The sequence below is a fragment of the Plecotus auritus genome (genome assembly GCF_963455305.1).
Source record: "Plecotus auritus genome assembly, chromosome: 4".
In the NCBI taxonomy this organism is placed as follows: Eukaryota; Metazoa; Chordata; class Mammalia; order Chiroptera; family Vespertilionidae; genus Plecotus; species Plecotus auritus.
Genome location: NC_137775.1, coordinates 106,387,998 through 106,403,659, shown reverse-complemented (window position 1 = coordinate 106,403,659; position 15,662 = coordinate 106,387,998). Strand labels below are relative to the sequence as shown.

At 56.6% G+C, this 15,662-nt stretch overlaps 1 protein-coding gene across 1 annotated transcript in view; it reads right to left on the bottom strand.

Moving 5' to 3' along the window:
• PTPRN2 (protein tyrosine phosphatase receptor type N2) overlaps positions 1–15,662 on the bottom strand; it is a 458,587-nt gene that overhangs the window by 15,668 nt on the left and 427,257 nt on the right. The window contains exons 17-20 of the mRNA XM_080665141.1: positions 10,244–10,321; positions 6,780–6,899; positions 4,916–5,082; positions 837–912 (exon numbers count right to left, since the gene is read on the bottom strand). Coding sequence (XP_080521267.1) covers positions 837–912; positions 4,916–5,082; positions 6,780–6,899; positions 10,244–10,321 — 441 coding nt within the window. The remainder of the gene's footprint in view (positions 1–836; positions 913–4,915; positions 5,083–6,779; positions 6,900–10,243; positions 10,322–15,662) is intronic.

The following is a 15,662-nucleotide window of genomic DNA, read 5'->3' as shown; positions in this document are numbered from 1 at the left end:
TCAAGACAAGTCTTCCCATTTTCCATAATTGGGGATGTTTGGAAACAACTTCATTGTGTAGATTTTAAGTCAGAATTTATGAAAACCAGCAATAAGCATAGATTAAGATTTTATAACTACATCAAAACAGAGGATCATCTGAAATCCACTGAACAAACTCCGAAATTGTTTAAGCCAGTGAGACAAGCCAGCCTGTTAAGAAAGGGCATGAAACTGCTCAGTGGATGGCTCTGAATGAAGAAAAAGAGGCGGGTCTGGGTCCTGGAAGGAACGGTGAGGGGTGTGTGTGAAACTTGTACCGCAGGGGACGTGAAGCAAAGGTGGAAAAGAATAGCAGGCCAGTCTTGTCCCTCGTCCCGAAACTAGAAAGTGTCACGATTCTGTGCTTGCTGGCTCAGTGCAGAAACAGTGGCTCAGTTTGACTGGGGCATCGTCCCTGCACCGAAAGGTTGCCAGTTCGATTCCTGGTCAGAGCACATGCCCGGGGTTGTGGGTTTGATCCCAACTAGGGGGCGTACAGGAGGCAGTCAATCGATGGTTCTCTTTCACATCACATTGATCCTCTCTCTTTTCCCCTCTCCCTTCCTCTCTCTCTAAAAATCAATAAACGTTTCAATCAACTGACTGCTCTGGTACAAACCCAACAAGCCGAGAGAACAGGATGGGGGGGACGGCGGGTGACCCGGTTCACGACATAACTTGGTTAACCTTGTGCAGCCTGCGCATCGTGCTGTATTGTCCTGCCTCCTCTATGGAGTGAACAGACGGGTCACTTCTCAGGGAGGCTGACAGTCCCTGAATGCACAAGAGGCGCCCTGCACAGGCCACGCACCCACCCGCTCTGGGCAGTATGGGACTTGGCTGTCGCCTCTGAGCACGCTGTTTGAAGCTGCAGGGCCCCCAAAGGGTGGCCTAGCAATGAGGAGCCTCAGGAGCGCAGGTCAACAAGATGCCTAGTGTCCCCAGGGCCACATCTCCATTTCTGCTGGAACCTTCCTTGCGTTGGGTGTACATTGCAACGTTATCTCAGGGGTGGTGGGAAAGTCAAGGTGAACGCATTAAAATCAGCAGCACTCGGGAGCCAGATGCCTTAAAGGTTCTTGGCCCTTTGAGAGTAAAACAGGTTGGAAAGGAGACCCACTCACTTCTCCTGAGCCTCCCATTCTTTACTCCAGATGCAAAGGCAACATGAGCATCACCGCTAGAAAACTGATGCCAGACCTTGTATCCCAAGTGTGAGCACGTGTGTTTGTGCCTGTATACAAGCACGTGTGTCCATCCATGTGTGTGCATGTTTGCAAATGGACGTGCACACACATGTGCACACATGCACAGCACACGTGCATGTGTGTGCACATGTATTCATTCACGTGTGCATGTTTGTCCACCATGCTCATGTGCATTTGTGCATGTGTTGTATTTGTACATGTGTCTGCATGCACTGTGCCTGTGTGCATGTGCAGAATCAAGAAAGCTCAATGGTCGGGCACAGTTAGGGTGGCACTATTTCTACAGGTCTTTAATTTTCAAACAGAAGGTTTTACTGGAAATTTCTCTGTCTCTGGCTGTTCCCTTTTCCCTGCTCAGCTGCTGGCTCAGCTATGCAACTCCTCCTTCCGCTTCATAGCCCAGGCTCATTTGTAAGGACTACACTCATCTTTTCCACGTTCACACACTGGTCAGTCACAGGTTTTGGTCATTTTTTCTGATGGGCCCAAGCACAAAACATGGACACTGAAAAAAGAAATAAACATAACCAGATGTCCTTCCTTAAACTGGGGGTTTCAGAAAACGTGGGTGTGGGATGTCGCTGGCACAGCACCCCTTTATGGCTGGTCAGCACATTGGCAAAACGCAGCCAGAAAACCTCCCTGGCTACCAGGGCTCAACGTGTGGCTCTGTGCCGCGTTCCATCTTCGCTTTGGATATACCTGAGGTATTTCCTCCAACACGCGCTGACTGCCTGCTCAGCAGCACCTAGGAAGGTTTCATTGTAATTTTAACATCCCTCCAGCCCACCCATGCTAAACCTATCGACAAAGGGCCAGGAGACGCCAGTGCAAGTACAAGGTGCTGCTACGGCGTGGAATTTTATTGACAAAGAATCAGGTGCTTGGTTTATTATAAAGTAAAACACTACAACAGCAGAGCAACAACATTGCGCAGTCAACAGAAGCGTTCATCTGGTCGACCCAACACAAAAGCAGATTATCCACTAAGACGAGCCCCGTGAGGCTGCCCCCTTTTACGCCATCAGAACTAAACGTCAGTGAGCGAGGCCGCACATTGAGACACAGGAGGGCTTCTCGGAGGAAGGGTTAGCGATACAAACCAACCCTTGGTCCCTGAGCGGCAAGGAACAGCAAGCAAGGTCAGAGGTCATTAGAGGCTCAGAAAGGGGTCCCCACACTGTCCCCTGCAGTAAAGTCACAGTTTCCAATGATCACTTTTGTGACTATGCAACTGGGCTCATATTACTAGCTGCAACGTCACAAAAATGACACCGGCCACCGCTAATTAGCTGGCAAAGTAAGGATTTGTCCAGTTTACAGTGAGCAGCGTGAGGGAGCGCACGCGCCGGAGGAGTGAGCGGGTCGGAGAGAAGGGAGCGGTGTCAGAGCAAAGCCCTCGCCTGTGACGCCACTGACCTCGGAGCTGAGCAGCTTCCCTTTAAGGTGCAATGTGCCCCTCTGGGCTCCAGGGTTACTTAGTGACACCTCGCGGGACCAGCCTGGCACACTGCGTGAGCTGCCTGCCATTCCCGGGAAGGGGCTCCTTGCTGTGTGGGGTGGCCAGAGTCTCCAGCCGCCTTCCTGAGCCTGGGATGTGGGTGCTGTTCACTAATCTGCACAGCCGCCATCGCGTGCGGCCGATGCCCCGCGTGTGTGCTTGGTCACACCGATCGTCCGGTGCCTATGGATGCCGACCTCAGCGGGCCTGCGGTGCGGACAGCGAGGCCAGCCCGGGCAGCTTTCCATTCTAACGAGGCTTCAAAACTGTGTATGAGCATGTGCTCCCTTCCATGCGACAAATTCCCACTCGAGCCTGAGCGCCCAGGACCAGAGAGAGGGAATTTGGAGAATCCAATCTTTCAGTCTTTCTTCCTGACAGAAAAGTGCAGATGGTGGGCTGTGTGGTTAATTCCATATGTGGACACGGATACAGAAATAGGCCCATATGCACATATGAACACACATGACAGGCACACAGGAGGTGAGGGTGAACTCCCCTTTCTGCAGCCACACCCACCTGCCAGGATTGCCCACTGTCTGAAGACCCCCAGGTAAGATTTTGGATAGCCTGTCTTTAGACATAAATCCATGTTAAGAAGATGTATGTGATGGCTGGGGAGGAAGGCTGTGTGGCCACCGCGTCAGTGTTTGGGGCTTGCAGTATTCCACCCCCTCAGAAGGGGACGGGGGCAGCGGTCGCTGGGTGCACCTGTGGCCATGCTTACAAGGAAATGCACATCTCGCCTCCAGCTCCCACATGCTACAGGGTCCAAAGAGCTAGTCAGAGGAAGAAATTTGGTTTTCCAAAGTGGACTAAAAGGCAAGAGAAACAGTAACATCAGAACCTAAGAGTCTGTTAACACACGAATCAAGGAATCCGGTGCAGCCTGAGGCTGGAAGCTGTCTGGGACTGGGCGATGCCGGCCACACCCTCTTCCTGGTCAGTTATCTGACTTCCTTACGAGGCAGGAGGTCAGGGTTGAGCATCTGAGGTTCTGTAAACCTTTGGGCTTAGTGACGGGTGGTGCTCAACCTCATCCTCCCTGTAGCTGTTCATCATGTACCAACGTCACATAGCCAATGCTCACCTATTCTTGTCATCAAATTTGATGCACAAGGAACCTTTGTCTTAAATTTTGTTGTTTTTTTTTTGCATTGTCGACATCTTCCTGCTGGAGGGATGGAACCTCACATTCCTCCCAGCGGTTCAATTAAAGCACGTTCCAGCGAGACAGCCCACGGGTGACTAGAGCATGCACAGAAGCCTGGATGTTTTAAAACTGTCCGTTTCAAAATTGCACCGAAAACACATACTGTGCAGTCGTGCGCGAACTGTGCCCAGGCATTCCACCAAGGCATCCCGCCATGGTGACCCATTTTAGAATCTGGGCCCACGCTTGCTTGTTAAGCCATCAAATCTAACCAGACAAGTGTCCACACTAAGAGGCCGGGTTTTATGCACCGAGAGCCTGTGAGGTGGAGACTCCAGTGCCCTCCATCGTGTGGAGGAGGAGCATGAGGGCAGCCCGGAGCAGGGCTGACGATACCACAGTGACTGCGGACGGGCAGGCCCCAGTCATCGGAGGGTCGCTTTGCAAATTATATAGCTGTCTAACCACAATGCTGTACACATGAAACTAGCAAAAATAATGCTGAATGTCAGCTGTAATTTAAAAAACCATTGCTTGGCCGGCGTGGCTCAGTGGTTGAGCATCAATCTATGAACCAGGAGGTCATGGTTCAATTCCCAGTCAGGGCACATGCCCAGATTGCAGGCTTGATCCCCAGTGGGGGGCGTGCAGGAGGCAACTGATCAAATGATTCTCTCTCATCATTGGTATTTCTATCTCTCTCTCCCTCTTCCTTCCTCTCTGAAATCAATACAAAGATTAAATAAAATTCTAAAAAAAACCCTAAAAAACAGAAAAACCATTTTTTCTACAATTCTAAGATACCAAGTCCCCCCTCACCATTCACACCTCTGAGATAAGAAAGCCTCTTGTAATTAATAGAGGCTTAATATAACCCCTCCTCTGCCGTCTCCCCTACATAAAATGTGCTTATAATCTGTGCATATCCAATGGAGGGGCCGCCTCCCAGCGGGCTGTGTGCCGGGACAAGGCAGCCTGCCCTCGGCCTCCGGCGCAGGAGCGCGCTACCCTGAGAGCGGCCCTGGGTCCTACCTGCGGAAGTCCAGGAGGGACCGCGTGGAGGACGGCACGCCCTGGTCATACCAGCTCAGGAAGTGGAACTGGGTCACCGTGCGTGTCTCGTTGGTCTGCAGGTTCTTCAGGTAGAAGCTCCTCACGAGGAAGTCCTCGCACCAGATGTGCTCAGAGACCAGGTTCACCTGCGGGACAGCGGGGACAGGCCGGTGTCGGTGACATGGAGACCACGCGGCCCACAGATGGGGTTGCTGGCTAACGGCCCCGCCCTGTCTCAATTTCATCCTGGTTGGCACAAAAGGTAACTGTGGGTGTTGGTATTTGATGCCATAGGGGGCATAATGCTCAAATAACTAGAAAAATGTGTTACAATCCCAAACCATTCCAGGCTTTGTCTTTTGTATTTCTAAGTCATACAAGCCTTCTAGAAAAATCACCATTTGAACAGAAAGGCCAGTGGGTTCACACAAGCTTGCCTGAGGCAGGTGGCATTGCCGGGCCTGAAGGAGCCGAGGCCTCTGGCCCTGGGGCCTGCTTGGGCTGACGCCTCGGTGACCAGGAGCCACGAGGGAGAGCCAGGGTTCATCTCTCTGCTTCCGACGTGGCTTTCCCGGGACCGAGCACTCAGTTCAATGCAAGGCAGAGCCCAGGGAGGGCTGACTTAGCTGCCCAAGTTTACGGCTCCTCCCAGTAAGAGAAGTGCACTTGCCGGCATGTCCCCCTTGAATATAAAGGCCGGCAGGGCGGTGGGGACCCTGGTGCGGGGGGTCAGGGAGCAACAAGAGCCATGGCAGGTCTGTCTAGAAGCGGACCCCACAGCCTCGCCCGGACCGGCTGCGCACAGCACCATGAGGCCACCTCCTCGTCCTCTCTGTCTGCATTTTAGAACATCAACCGTGAGAACCATGTCATTCACGCCAGGGTCCCAGTCCCAGTCCCAGTCCCAGTCCCAAGGGCCAGTCCCAGTCCCAGTCCCAGGGGCCAGTCCCAGTCCCAGTCCCAGTGTCCCAGTCCCAGGCCCAGTCCCAGTCCCAGTCCTAGTTCCAGGGGCCAGTCCCAGGGTCCCAGTCCCAGTCCCAGGGGCCAGTTCCAGTCCCAGTTCTAGTTCCAGGGGCCAGTCCCAGGGTCCCAGTCCCAGTCCCAGGGGCCAGTCCCAGTCCCAGTCCTAGTTCCAGGGGCCAGTCCCAGGGTCCCAGTCCCAAGCCCAGGCCCAGTCCCAGTCTCAGTCCCAATCCCAGTTCCAGGGTCCCAGTCCCAGTCCCAGGGTCCCAGTTCCAGTCACAGTCCCAGTCCCAGTCCCAGTCCCAGGGTCCCAGTCCCAGTCCCAGGGTCCCAGTCCCAGTCCCAGGGTCCCAGTCCCAGTCCCAGTCCCAGTCCCAGGGTCCCAGTCCCAGTCCCAGTCCCAGTCCCAGTTCCAGTCCCAGTCCCAGTCCCAGGGTCCCAGTCCCAGTCCCAGTCCCAGTCCCAGTCCCAGGGTCCCAGTCCCAGTCCCAGTCCCAGGGTCCCAGTCCCAGTCTCAGGGTCCCAGTCCCAGTCCCAGTCCCAGTCCCAGTCCCAGGGTCCCAGTCCCAGTCCCAGTCCCAGTCCCAGTCCCAGGGTCCCAGTCCCAGTCCCAGTCCCAGGGTCCCAGTCCCAGTCCCAGGCCCAGGCCCAGTCCCAGGGTCCCAGTCCCAGTCCCAGTCTCAGTCTTAGTCTCAGTCCCAGTCCCAGTCCCAGTCCCAGGGGCCAGTCCCAGTCCCAGTCCCAGTCTCTGAGTCCCAGGGCACAGCCTGTCGGAGGCCTGGGTGTCAGTGACCACCGGGCTCGGGGGACGCCTGGCCTAGTGGCCGGCCCCTGTGGGGACTGGCCGCAGGGTGCGGCCTTGGGGGCCGGTGGCCGGTACCTCATAGATGTGGTAGAGGTTGGAGCCCTCATCGGGCCAGTAGTGGTAGCACTGCCGGACGCCGTTCTCCGCCAGCGGGGCCAGCATGACGAGGACCACGCAGCCGCTCTCCCACACCATCTGCGGAGGGAAGACCAGGTTACGGCTCCCAGGGCCTGAGCCGCATCACCCACACGTGCTCTGCGCTTGCGGTTCTGAGCCCGAGTCCAGGTTCTGCACGTTCCATGAACTAGTAAAAGAACCGGCAACTCTGTGCCTTTAAAGCCTCCTCAGTTCTCGGTCGGCCGTCCAGTTTTGCTCTTTGAAGGAAACTTTCCACCAAGATACACAGACCCTGGCCTGGCCTTGCTGAGCGGCAGAGGGAACACGGCTCCCCCCCTGCTCTGGGCCCCCCCTCCCCCGCTCTGGGCACCCCCCTGCTCTGGGCTCCTCCCCACTCACCCCCCCCCCCACCGCTCTAAGCTTCCCCCCTGCTCCAGGCTCCCCCCCTCTGCTCCGCCCCCCTGCCCCTGCTCTGGCCTCCCCGCTGCTCTGGGCTCCAGCCGCCACAGTGGGAGCCAGGACCCATCTGTGCCCACATTCCCCCGTTAGGCCGTCCTGGGGCGGGAGAGTATCTATGGGAGGTTCCCACGGGAGGTGGTTAACAGTGGGGAACGTAGGGCCTTCATGGAGGCTTTTCTGAGCTCCAGGCATTTAGCAGCCAACCCCACAGAGCCCTGCTTGGGGGAAAGATGCCCTGTGGCTCAGGCCTCCGCGCCGAACACCCCAGCTCCTGCCCCAGGACTCCCGCCTCATGGCAGCCTCATCCATGCCGTCCCCTTGCCTGCGCCCACTCGTTGCTTCCACATGAGAGCGCCGCCCGCTTCTTAGAGACTAAGTGCTCGTCTGCGGCCACCGCCACCCTGAGGCCCGCAAGGCGACTTGGTACAGTTGGTGCTCAGCTGAGAACCACACGTTTTTAAAGGGTCATCGACTCTCTTTGTACAAAGGGACTACGCGAGAGGGTGCCATCCCAGGCCGCCCGGCCAGGTGCCCCCAGACCTGCTCCCGTGGGAACCTCCCATAGATACTCTCCCGCCCCAGGACGGCCTAACAGTCACGGGCTTTGGTTTCTCAAGTGTGCGGATGTCTTGCACACGCTACGGCTACGGGCGCTGAGGTGATGGCCGTGACCTGCCCCAGCCCCCGCAGCTACCTCACTTCCCCCCGCATCCCCACTCCCCCACACCCCAACAGCCGCACCCGCCCCCCGGCCCCTAGCACCCGCCAGTCCGCCTTCTCTGTGTCCAGCAGGGATGAGCCAGAGCCTGGCCCTGTAGACGCAGGGCTGTCTGAGGAATGGTAAGGGGTCAACTCGTGGGCCTATGAGCACGTGCCCGCCTCTCCCACAGCTCGCCGAGGTCCCCACGCTCCCTGCGTGGACTTAGAGACGGAAGGCAAAAGGCAACAGAGTCCGAACCCCTGCTGCGGGGACCCCCTCACTGCGCCAGGGGAGCAGGCTCTACCGCAGCTGGGACTCCAGGGGGCGAGGCTAGAAATGAAATGCTCCCTCCCGGGGAAGCGGCTCTGCACGCGTGGTGGGCCTTCCTCCGTGAGTGGCTGTCCCAGGGCCTTGAGCGTGTGCGCGGAGCCCTGTGCCCAGAGGGGCTCCCGCGGGCTGGAGCCTTGGGCAGGTGTGAGCAGAGGAAGCTCAGCATCCGGCCGGGGCAGCTTGTTCTAGCACCAAAGCTGGGGTCCCACGCCACAGTGCTGCACTTGATCCATGGAACACGGGGCACAGGGGCTTCCCTTTTTCCAGGAGCGTCAAGGCACCGGACAGGCTGGACTTGCCCTCGCACTTGCTGGCGTGGGTGAGTCCCTAACCGCAAAGTAGGGACAGGTGCTTGTGTGTGTATACACTGAGAAGGCAGGGGCTGGCGGCCCGCCCCGGGGCCTCTTCCCAGGAACCCGTGAGGCCGGAGCGCCCCTCCTTCAGGCGGAGAGTTAGGAGGGCTGGCGGGTGGCGGGAAGGGCATGCAGGCCACGGGATGAGGAAGAGCATGGAGCACCAGTGAGTGCTAATGGTTAGCCGATTCGTCTCTTACTCTCGGGCACCGAGTCAGAGTTGCCGGGATCCCATGACCCATCTTCATGGGCCAGCTGCTACGCTGCTCCCGCATCTGGACCTCTTTCTCAGCTCTGTCCTCAGCTAGACTCTCCCCGAGGGAGGCCTTGGCCAGTTCTGGGACACACATGTGTGCTGACAGAGCAGGAGATTGTGTGGTTGCTGAGCGATCAATCACAGGCAGGCATGTGGGTGACGACGGAGGAGACAGCGAGGGACACGGAGGCGGGCATCCCGCCCCCCACTTTGCTCTGAGTGGCTGATGTCAATGTTCGTCCTCAACGTCCGAGCCTCACCTGGTGCTCAGTACCACCCTGAGTGGGGAGCCGCCTGGCTCTGACCAAGTATCACGGCCCGGCTGCCCTTGGGGTAGAGCGTCCTCCGGATGCGCCAAGAGTGCGGGCCTGATCCCCGCTCAGAGCACATACAAGAATCAACCAGTGAGTGCATCAGTAAGTGGAACAACAAATCGATGTTTCTCTCTCTTTCTAAAATCAATTGAAAAATCCAAAATGCATTATAGAAAATCCACAAAGAGAAACTATCATTTGAGCTCCATTTTTATCTTCATAAGATTAAACAATAGATGAGACCTTTTAATAAAATAAAATACTGATTAATCTCATTTCAAAAAATGAAATTGTAAAGTGGCTTTTAAAAGTGTCTTTAAAGTATTAAATCTCTTGAAGGGATTTTTTTTCAGACTCAGTTTTGAAAACCTGATTGATCATAAACACGTTAAAGGCACCTGGCTGGTGTTGAGCAGTGGTTAGCAGCCATGGGCAAACTACGGCCCGCGGGCCGGATCCGGCCCCTTCGGCTGTTCTATCCGGCCTGCGGAGCCGAAAGAGCGGAGGGTTCTCTTGCTCTCCCCTCCGCTCCTTTACTTTGAATTTATATTAGTTCACACAAACACTCCATCCATGCTTTTGTTCCGGCCCTCCGGTCCAGTTTAAGAACCCATTGTGGCCCTCGAGTCAAAAAGTTTGCCCACCCCTGGGTTAGAGCGTCTGCCGCAGACTGAAGAGCTGCAGGTTCAGTCCTGGCCCTGGTCCAGGCGCATGTGGGAGGCAACCAGTCGTGTTGTCGTTCTCACATGGATGTTTCCTCTCTCTTTCCCTCCCTCCCTCCCTTCCACTCTTCTCTAAAAAAAAAAAAAAAAAAAAGAAATCAATGGAAAAAATATCCTAGGTGAGGATTACAAAAAATATATATCTTAAAGGCCCCCAATAAATTCTGAAATCATCTAACATTTGACAAACCCTGTAAACAAGTTTGATTGGCTTAATTGAACCCAAGGCGTTATTCACAATCAGTAAGAGCTGACTTTCAGAAAAATAACTGAATTAAAGAGAATCACCTGCCAGAAGTCGGCCACGGTGGCAGGCAGCGGTCCTTGGGTGGCAATGTATGCAGGGCTCCTGGGGTCATGGTCCATCTGTAAGACAGACTCATAGCGATTAGCTCAGAAAGTGGTCACGACAGGGAAGTTACACATCGGCCACAGGGATCCCACCTAATGAACCGGGACACGCCCACGTGCCGGCCGCTCCTGACTGCTGTGCAGGGGACAAAAGCAGCATCTGCAGTGAGGACCAGCCCTTGCTGGTTTGGCTGAGTGGAGAGAGCGTTGACTGAAGGGTCCCGGGTTCGATTCTGGTCAAGGGCACATACCTGGGTTGCAGGCTCGATCCCTGGCTCTGATCAGGGAGTGTGTGTGGAGGCAATCAATTGATGTGTCTCTCTTACACCGATGTTTCTCTCTCTGTCTCTCCCCTTTCTTCCACACTCTCTAAAGATCATTGGAAAGATATCCTCAGCTGAGGATTAAGAAGAAAAAAGAAGTGAGGCCCAGATGCCAATCAATAAACCTGCTACACAGGCTGGGCCACAGGGTGAGACCACTAGCAGGGTGGCCTTTCCACGGATCCCAGAGAGGGTTGGCATGAGCAGGGTGAGCGGCATGCACGCCCCACAGGCGTGTGCAGAGTCAGGGCCCAGGCCAGGAGCCGGGTGTTAGACCTGTGGGCGCAGGGCTGGTGAGAGGTGAGCGCTGCTCCGGCTGAGTGAGGGCACCGCTCATGGCGAAGCACCTCCGCCCGGAAAGCCTTCATGAACGGCAGTGCATCTGCCTTCGGAAAGAGTTACCGCCCACGGGGCACTTGTTTTGTTACCATGAAGACTCGGGCACGGCTGAGTCACGCACGGTCGGCGTCCTGGGAAGGGGGCCGGCCCCAGCAGCTGACCCCCACCAGAGGGGGGACAGAGAGGCCGGGTGGTCTGTCCGAGGCCGCCTGCCAGCCTCAACGGAGGAGGCTGTGCTCCCAAGGTCTTCATTAGAACACTTGATTGAAAGACGACTGAGCAGGGAAAGAAAGCAAGCAGCAGGAGGACACAGGCTGGAGCGGGGAGGGGATTAAACACATCCCCAGGTTGGTGAAGGGACAGGCTGTCCCTCAACGCCACGCCCTGGCCACCCTGAGGACAGGGCCACACCGGCTGGTGTCTGCAACCCATCCCATCGCCGTCCCCCCAGCCCATGGGGTCGCAGGACGCCCCCAGAACCATGGGGGCTCAGCCTATGGACAGCTGCTTGGCCAGACCACACGCCTGGCGCTCGGCTCTGCCCCGCAAGGGACTCCGGGTGTCACCCAGGGTCCAGGATGCTCTGATTTTAAAGGTCTCAGTTACGCACACAGCTCCCAATCCAGGGAGAAACGAGTTTCAACCACACATGATTCCAGACAACACCTTCGGACACAGGCTGCCACCTGGCGTCACCTAGCACACTGCGTGGCTGGGTCTGCCGGGCTGTGGGAGAAGCGGGCGTCGCTGTCACACTGCAGAGCTGAGGCCTGGTGGTATAGACGTCCCCCCCGTCCCTCGCCCCCCCCGCCCCCCCGCACCTCATAGTCGCGTGCAGCACAAAGGGCAGAGGTAAGTCCCTCCTGGGAACGCAGTCTGAGCCAGCAAGGGGTGGTGGTGTGTTTGGGGGGGAGGGCGGGGGGCAGGAAGGCACTGGTTGTGCCCTGATTTAGGGATTCAGAATGAAGGCGGACCTCGCTCTGAAAGTCAGCACACACACAGCGCAGGTGCAATCTGTCCTCTTGCTAAAAGCCCCGGTTAAGATGTTTCCATAGGAAACCACTGAGCAGGGACCAGGAGTTCTGATTTTTGATGTACACGTGTTGGGGTGACATAGCCCCACCTCCTGCCCAAAGCAATTTAGAGAGCAGCCTGGTTTTGAATTGTTACTATGTTCAAACTAGCATTTAGTTGCTTTCAAAATGAGCAACGTGATTAGAAGTGAAAATCTGAACTGGTTTCAGGAGAGTAAATAAGGCCACCTGTAGTCACAGGTCTCAGTTGTGGCATTTCAATTACTGTCCCCACGACCACAGAGGGTGGGACTCTCGCCGTCCCCCTCGCTGTCACGTGGCCGTCGCGTGGCTGCCACACAGAAGGCAGTGAACAGCCTAGAGGGCTCAGTGGGAAAATGAGTCCTCCGTTGAGCAACAAAAGACAGCCCTGATGGTGGTGCCACGCACCCTCTGTGGGACAGACGACGCCCTGGGCAGGAGCACTCGCTGTGAGCAGCCAACGCCGCGCCTCAGAGTGTAGGGGGTGTGGGGGAGGGCGGCATCCTCAGTTAATGAAAGTACAGCAGACAATGACACGGACATAAACCTCATTCTGCTTGATCTCCAAGGCAGGACAAGTGTGATGAGAGGAGACAGGCACGTCCCTACTGACACCTTCTCTGGGAAGCACTCCAGGTGGCTGATGAGCTCAGTGTGGCGGACATGTGTCCCGCCTCTGGGTCCTAGTGGGAGAAGAGCGTCTTCCCCGTCCTCGCTCACTTTCCCATGTCTTGTGGGATACTTTTTATTTGTACAAATGCCAAGTTCACAACCAGAAGCTCTGTGACCATGGAAGAAGGGAGAATCTGCTTGGGCCCCGGCCTGTGACTGTGAGACATGAGAGGGGAGGGATGTGGGCAGCACAAGGACTGATGCCCTTCAATCCCGGGATCCCCGCGAGTTTTCAGAAAAGGTGAAGCCATTTGTGCAGAACCCACTGTCCATGGGGTGACGAGTCTGTGAAGATGCCAGGTGAACCTGGGCACCAGCACAGAGCATTCCTATGACCCTCGGTGCGCAGGTAGAACAGCCCTGCGATCTGCCTTAAGCTGTAGAAGGGCAATCCTATATAATAAAAGCCTAATATGCTAAGTGTCCGGTCTCCCAGTTGGCTGTTCAACCAATCAAAGCATAATATGCTAATGACTAGAGGCTTGGTGCATGAAAATTCATGCACTGGAGGGGGGGTCCCTCAGCTTGGCCTGCCCTCTCTCACAGTCCAGGAGCCCTCAGGGGCGGGAGGCGACACCGTGATCAGGGGAAGGCGATGCCTTATCACACCTCTGCTGCTGCCACGGGGCTGAGGGGACTGGGCGCTGCCATGTTGTGGCTGTGGGCGCTGCCATCTTTGAGGGCGGGGCAGTCAATTAGCATATTCCCTCCTTATTGGCTGTGGGCACCGCCATCTTTGTGATGGCATGAGGGTCAATTAGCATATTCCCTCTTTATTAGATAGGATATGCTAAGGCCACTCAACTGCTTGCTATGACATGCACTGACCACCAGGGGGCAGACGCTCTGACCGGTAGGTTAGCTTGCTGCTGGGGTCCGGCCGATTAGGACTGAGTGAGATAGGCTGGACATGCCCTGGAGCCCTCCGGTGGTCCCTCCCCATTGGCCAACCTCCCACATCTCTCCCTGGCCCCAATTGTGCACTGGTGGGGTCCCTCAGCCTGGCCTGTGTGCTCTTGCAATCTGGGACCCCTTGGGGGATGTCGGAGAGCCAGTTTCAGCCCAACAGCAGAATGACCGGTCACTATGATGTGCACTAACCACCAGGGGGCAGACGCTCAATGTAGGAGCTGCCCCCTGGTGGTCAGTGCACTCCCACAGGGGGAGCACCACTCAGCCAGAAGCCGGGCTCATGGCTGGCAAGTGCAGGGGCGGTGGCAGGAGCCTCTCCTGCCTCCACGGCAGCGCTAAGGATGTCCAACTGTTGGACATCCCCTGAGGGCTCCCGGACTGCGAGAGGGTGCAGGCCGGGCTGAGGGCACCCCCACCCCCCCGAGTGCATGAATTTCATGCACCGGGCCTCTAGTCCTATATAATAAAGAGGTAATATGCAAATTGACCGGCATGCAAACACACAAAATGGCCACCCCCATCTGGTCAAAGATGGCCACCTCATGTGGACACAAGATGGCCGCCACAAAATGGCCAGCAGGGGAGGGCAGTTAGGGGTGACCAGGCCTACAGGGGAGGACAGTTGGGGGGGACCCAGGCCTGCAGGGGAGTTGTGGGGGACCAGGCCTGCATGGGAGGGTAGTGGGGGATGACCAGGCCAGCAGGGGAGGGCAGTTGGGGGAGACCAGGCCTTCAGGGGTGGACAGTTAGGGCTGACCAGGCCTGAAGGGGAGGGCAATTGGGGGCGATCAGACCTGCAGGGGAGGGCAGTTGGTAGCGACCAGGCCAGTAGGGGAGAGCAGTTGTAGGTGACCAGGCCAGCAGGGGAAGGCAGTTAGGGTGACCAGACCTGCAAGGGAGGGCAGTTGGGGGTGACCAGGCCTGCAGGAGAGGGCAGTTAGGGGTGACCAGGCCTGCAGGGGAGGGCAGTTAGGGGCAATCAGGCTGGCAGGGGAGCAGTTAGGCGTTGATCAGGCTGGCAGGGTAGTGGTTAGGGGGTGATCATGCTGGCAGGCAGAGCAGTTAGGGGCAATCAGGCAGGCAGGCAGGCGAGCGGGTGGGAGCCAGCAGTCCTGGATTGTGAGAGGGATGTCTGACTGCCCGTTTAGCCCACCGGGATTGGGCCTAAACAGGCAGTCGGACATTCCTCAAGGGGTCCTAGATTGGAGAGGGTGCAGGCTGGGCTGAGGGACACGCCCCCCCCCCCCCCCCCCCGTGCACAAATTTTGTGCACTGGGACTCTAGTCTAGCTATAAAAGCCTAAGTGACTGTTTGGGCCTTTGGACCTGTGGACCTTTCAACTGGAAGTTATGATGGGCACTGACCAACAGAGGGCAGACGCTCAACACACAGGCATGGAACAGACTGATGAATCAGAGGAAAGGGGGGAGGGGGGAGGGCAGGAAGAGATTAACCAAAAATCTTATATGCATACTAGAGGCCTAGCGCACAAGATTCATGCGTGGGTACAGTCCCTAGGCCTGGCCTGCAATCAGGGCCATCTTCTCCAGCTGCCCACAGCCGGCCCTGACCCCCGCCACCACCCACCCCTGGCTTCCCGTTCGCCATAGGGTGATCGGAGCCTGCCAGCCAGGGAAAGGGACCAAGAGGTGGTCAGTGTGCCTCATAGTGACTGGTTCAGTGGTTGTTCTAGTCTTTCTGCCATTAGGGTCAATTTGCATATTACCCTTTTATTTTTTATTTTATTTTTTAATATTTATTTATTTATTTATTTATTTATTTATTTATTTATTTATTTTTACCCTTTTATTATATAGGATAGAGGCCTGGTGCATGGGTGGGGGCTGGCTGGCCTGCCCTGAAGGGGGCCCTGGATCGGGGTGGAGGGTTCCTGCTGGGGGCGGGGCCAGCCTGGGCAAGGGGCTGTGGGTGGTTTGCAGGCCAGCCACGCCCCCAATCGGGGTGGCGGTGCCCACTGGGAGCAGGGCTGGCCTGAGCGAGGAGCCTCAGGTGGTTTGCAGGCCATCAACGCCCCCATTGGGGTGGGGGTCCCCG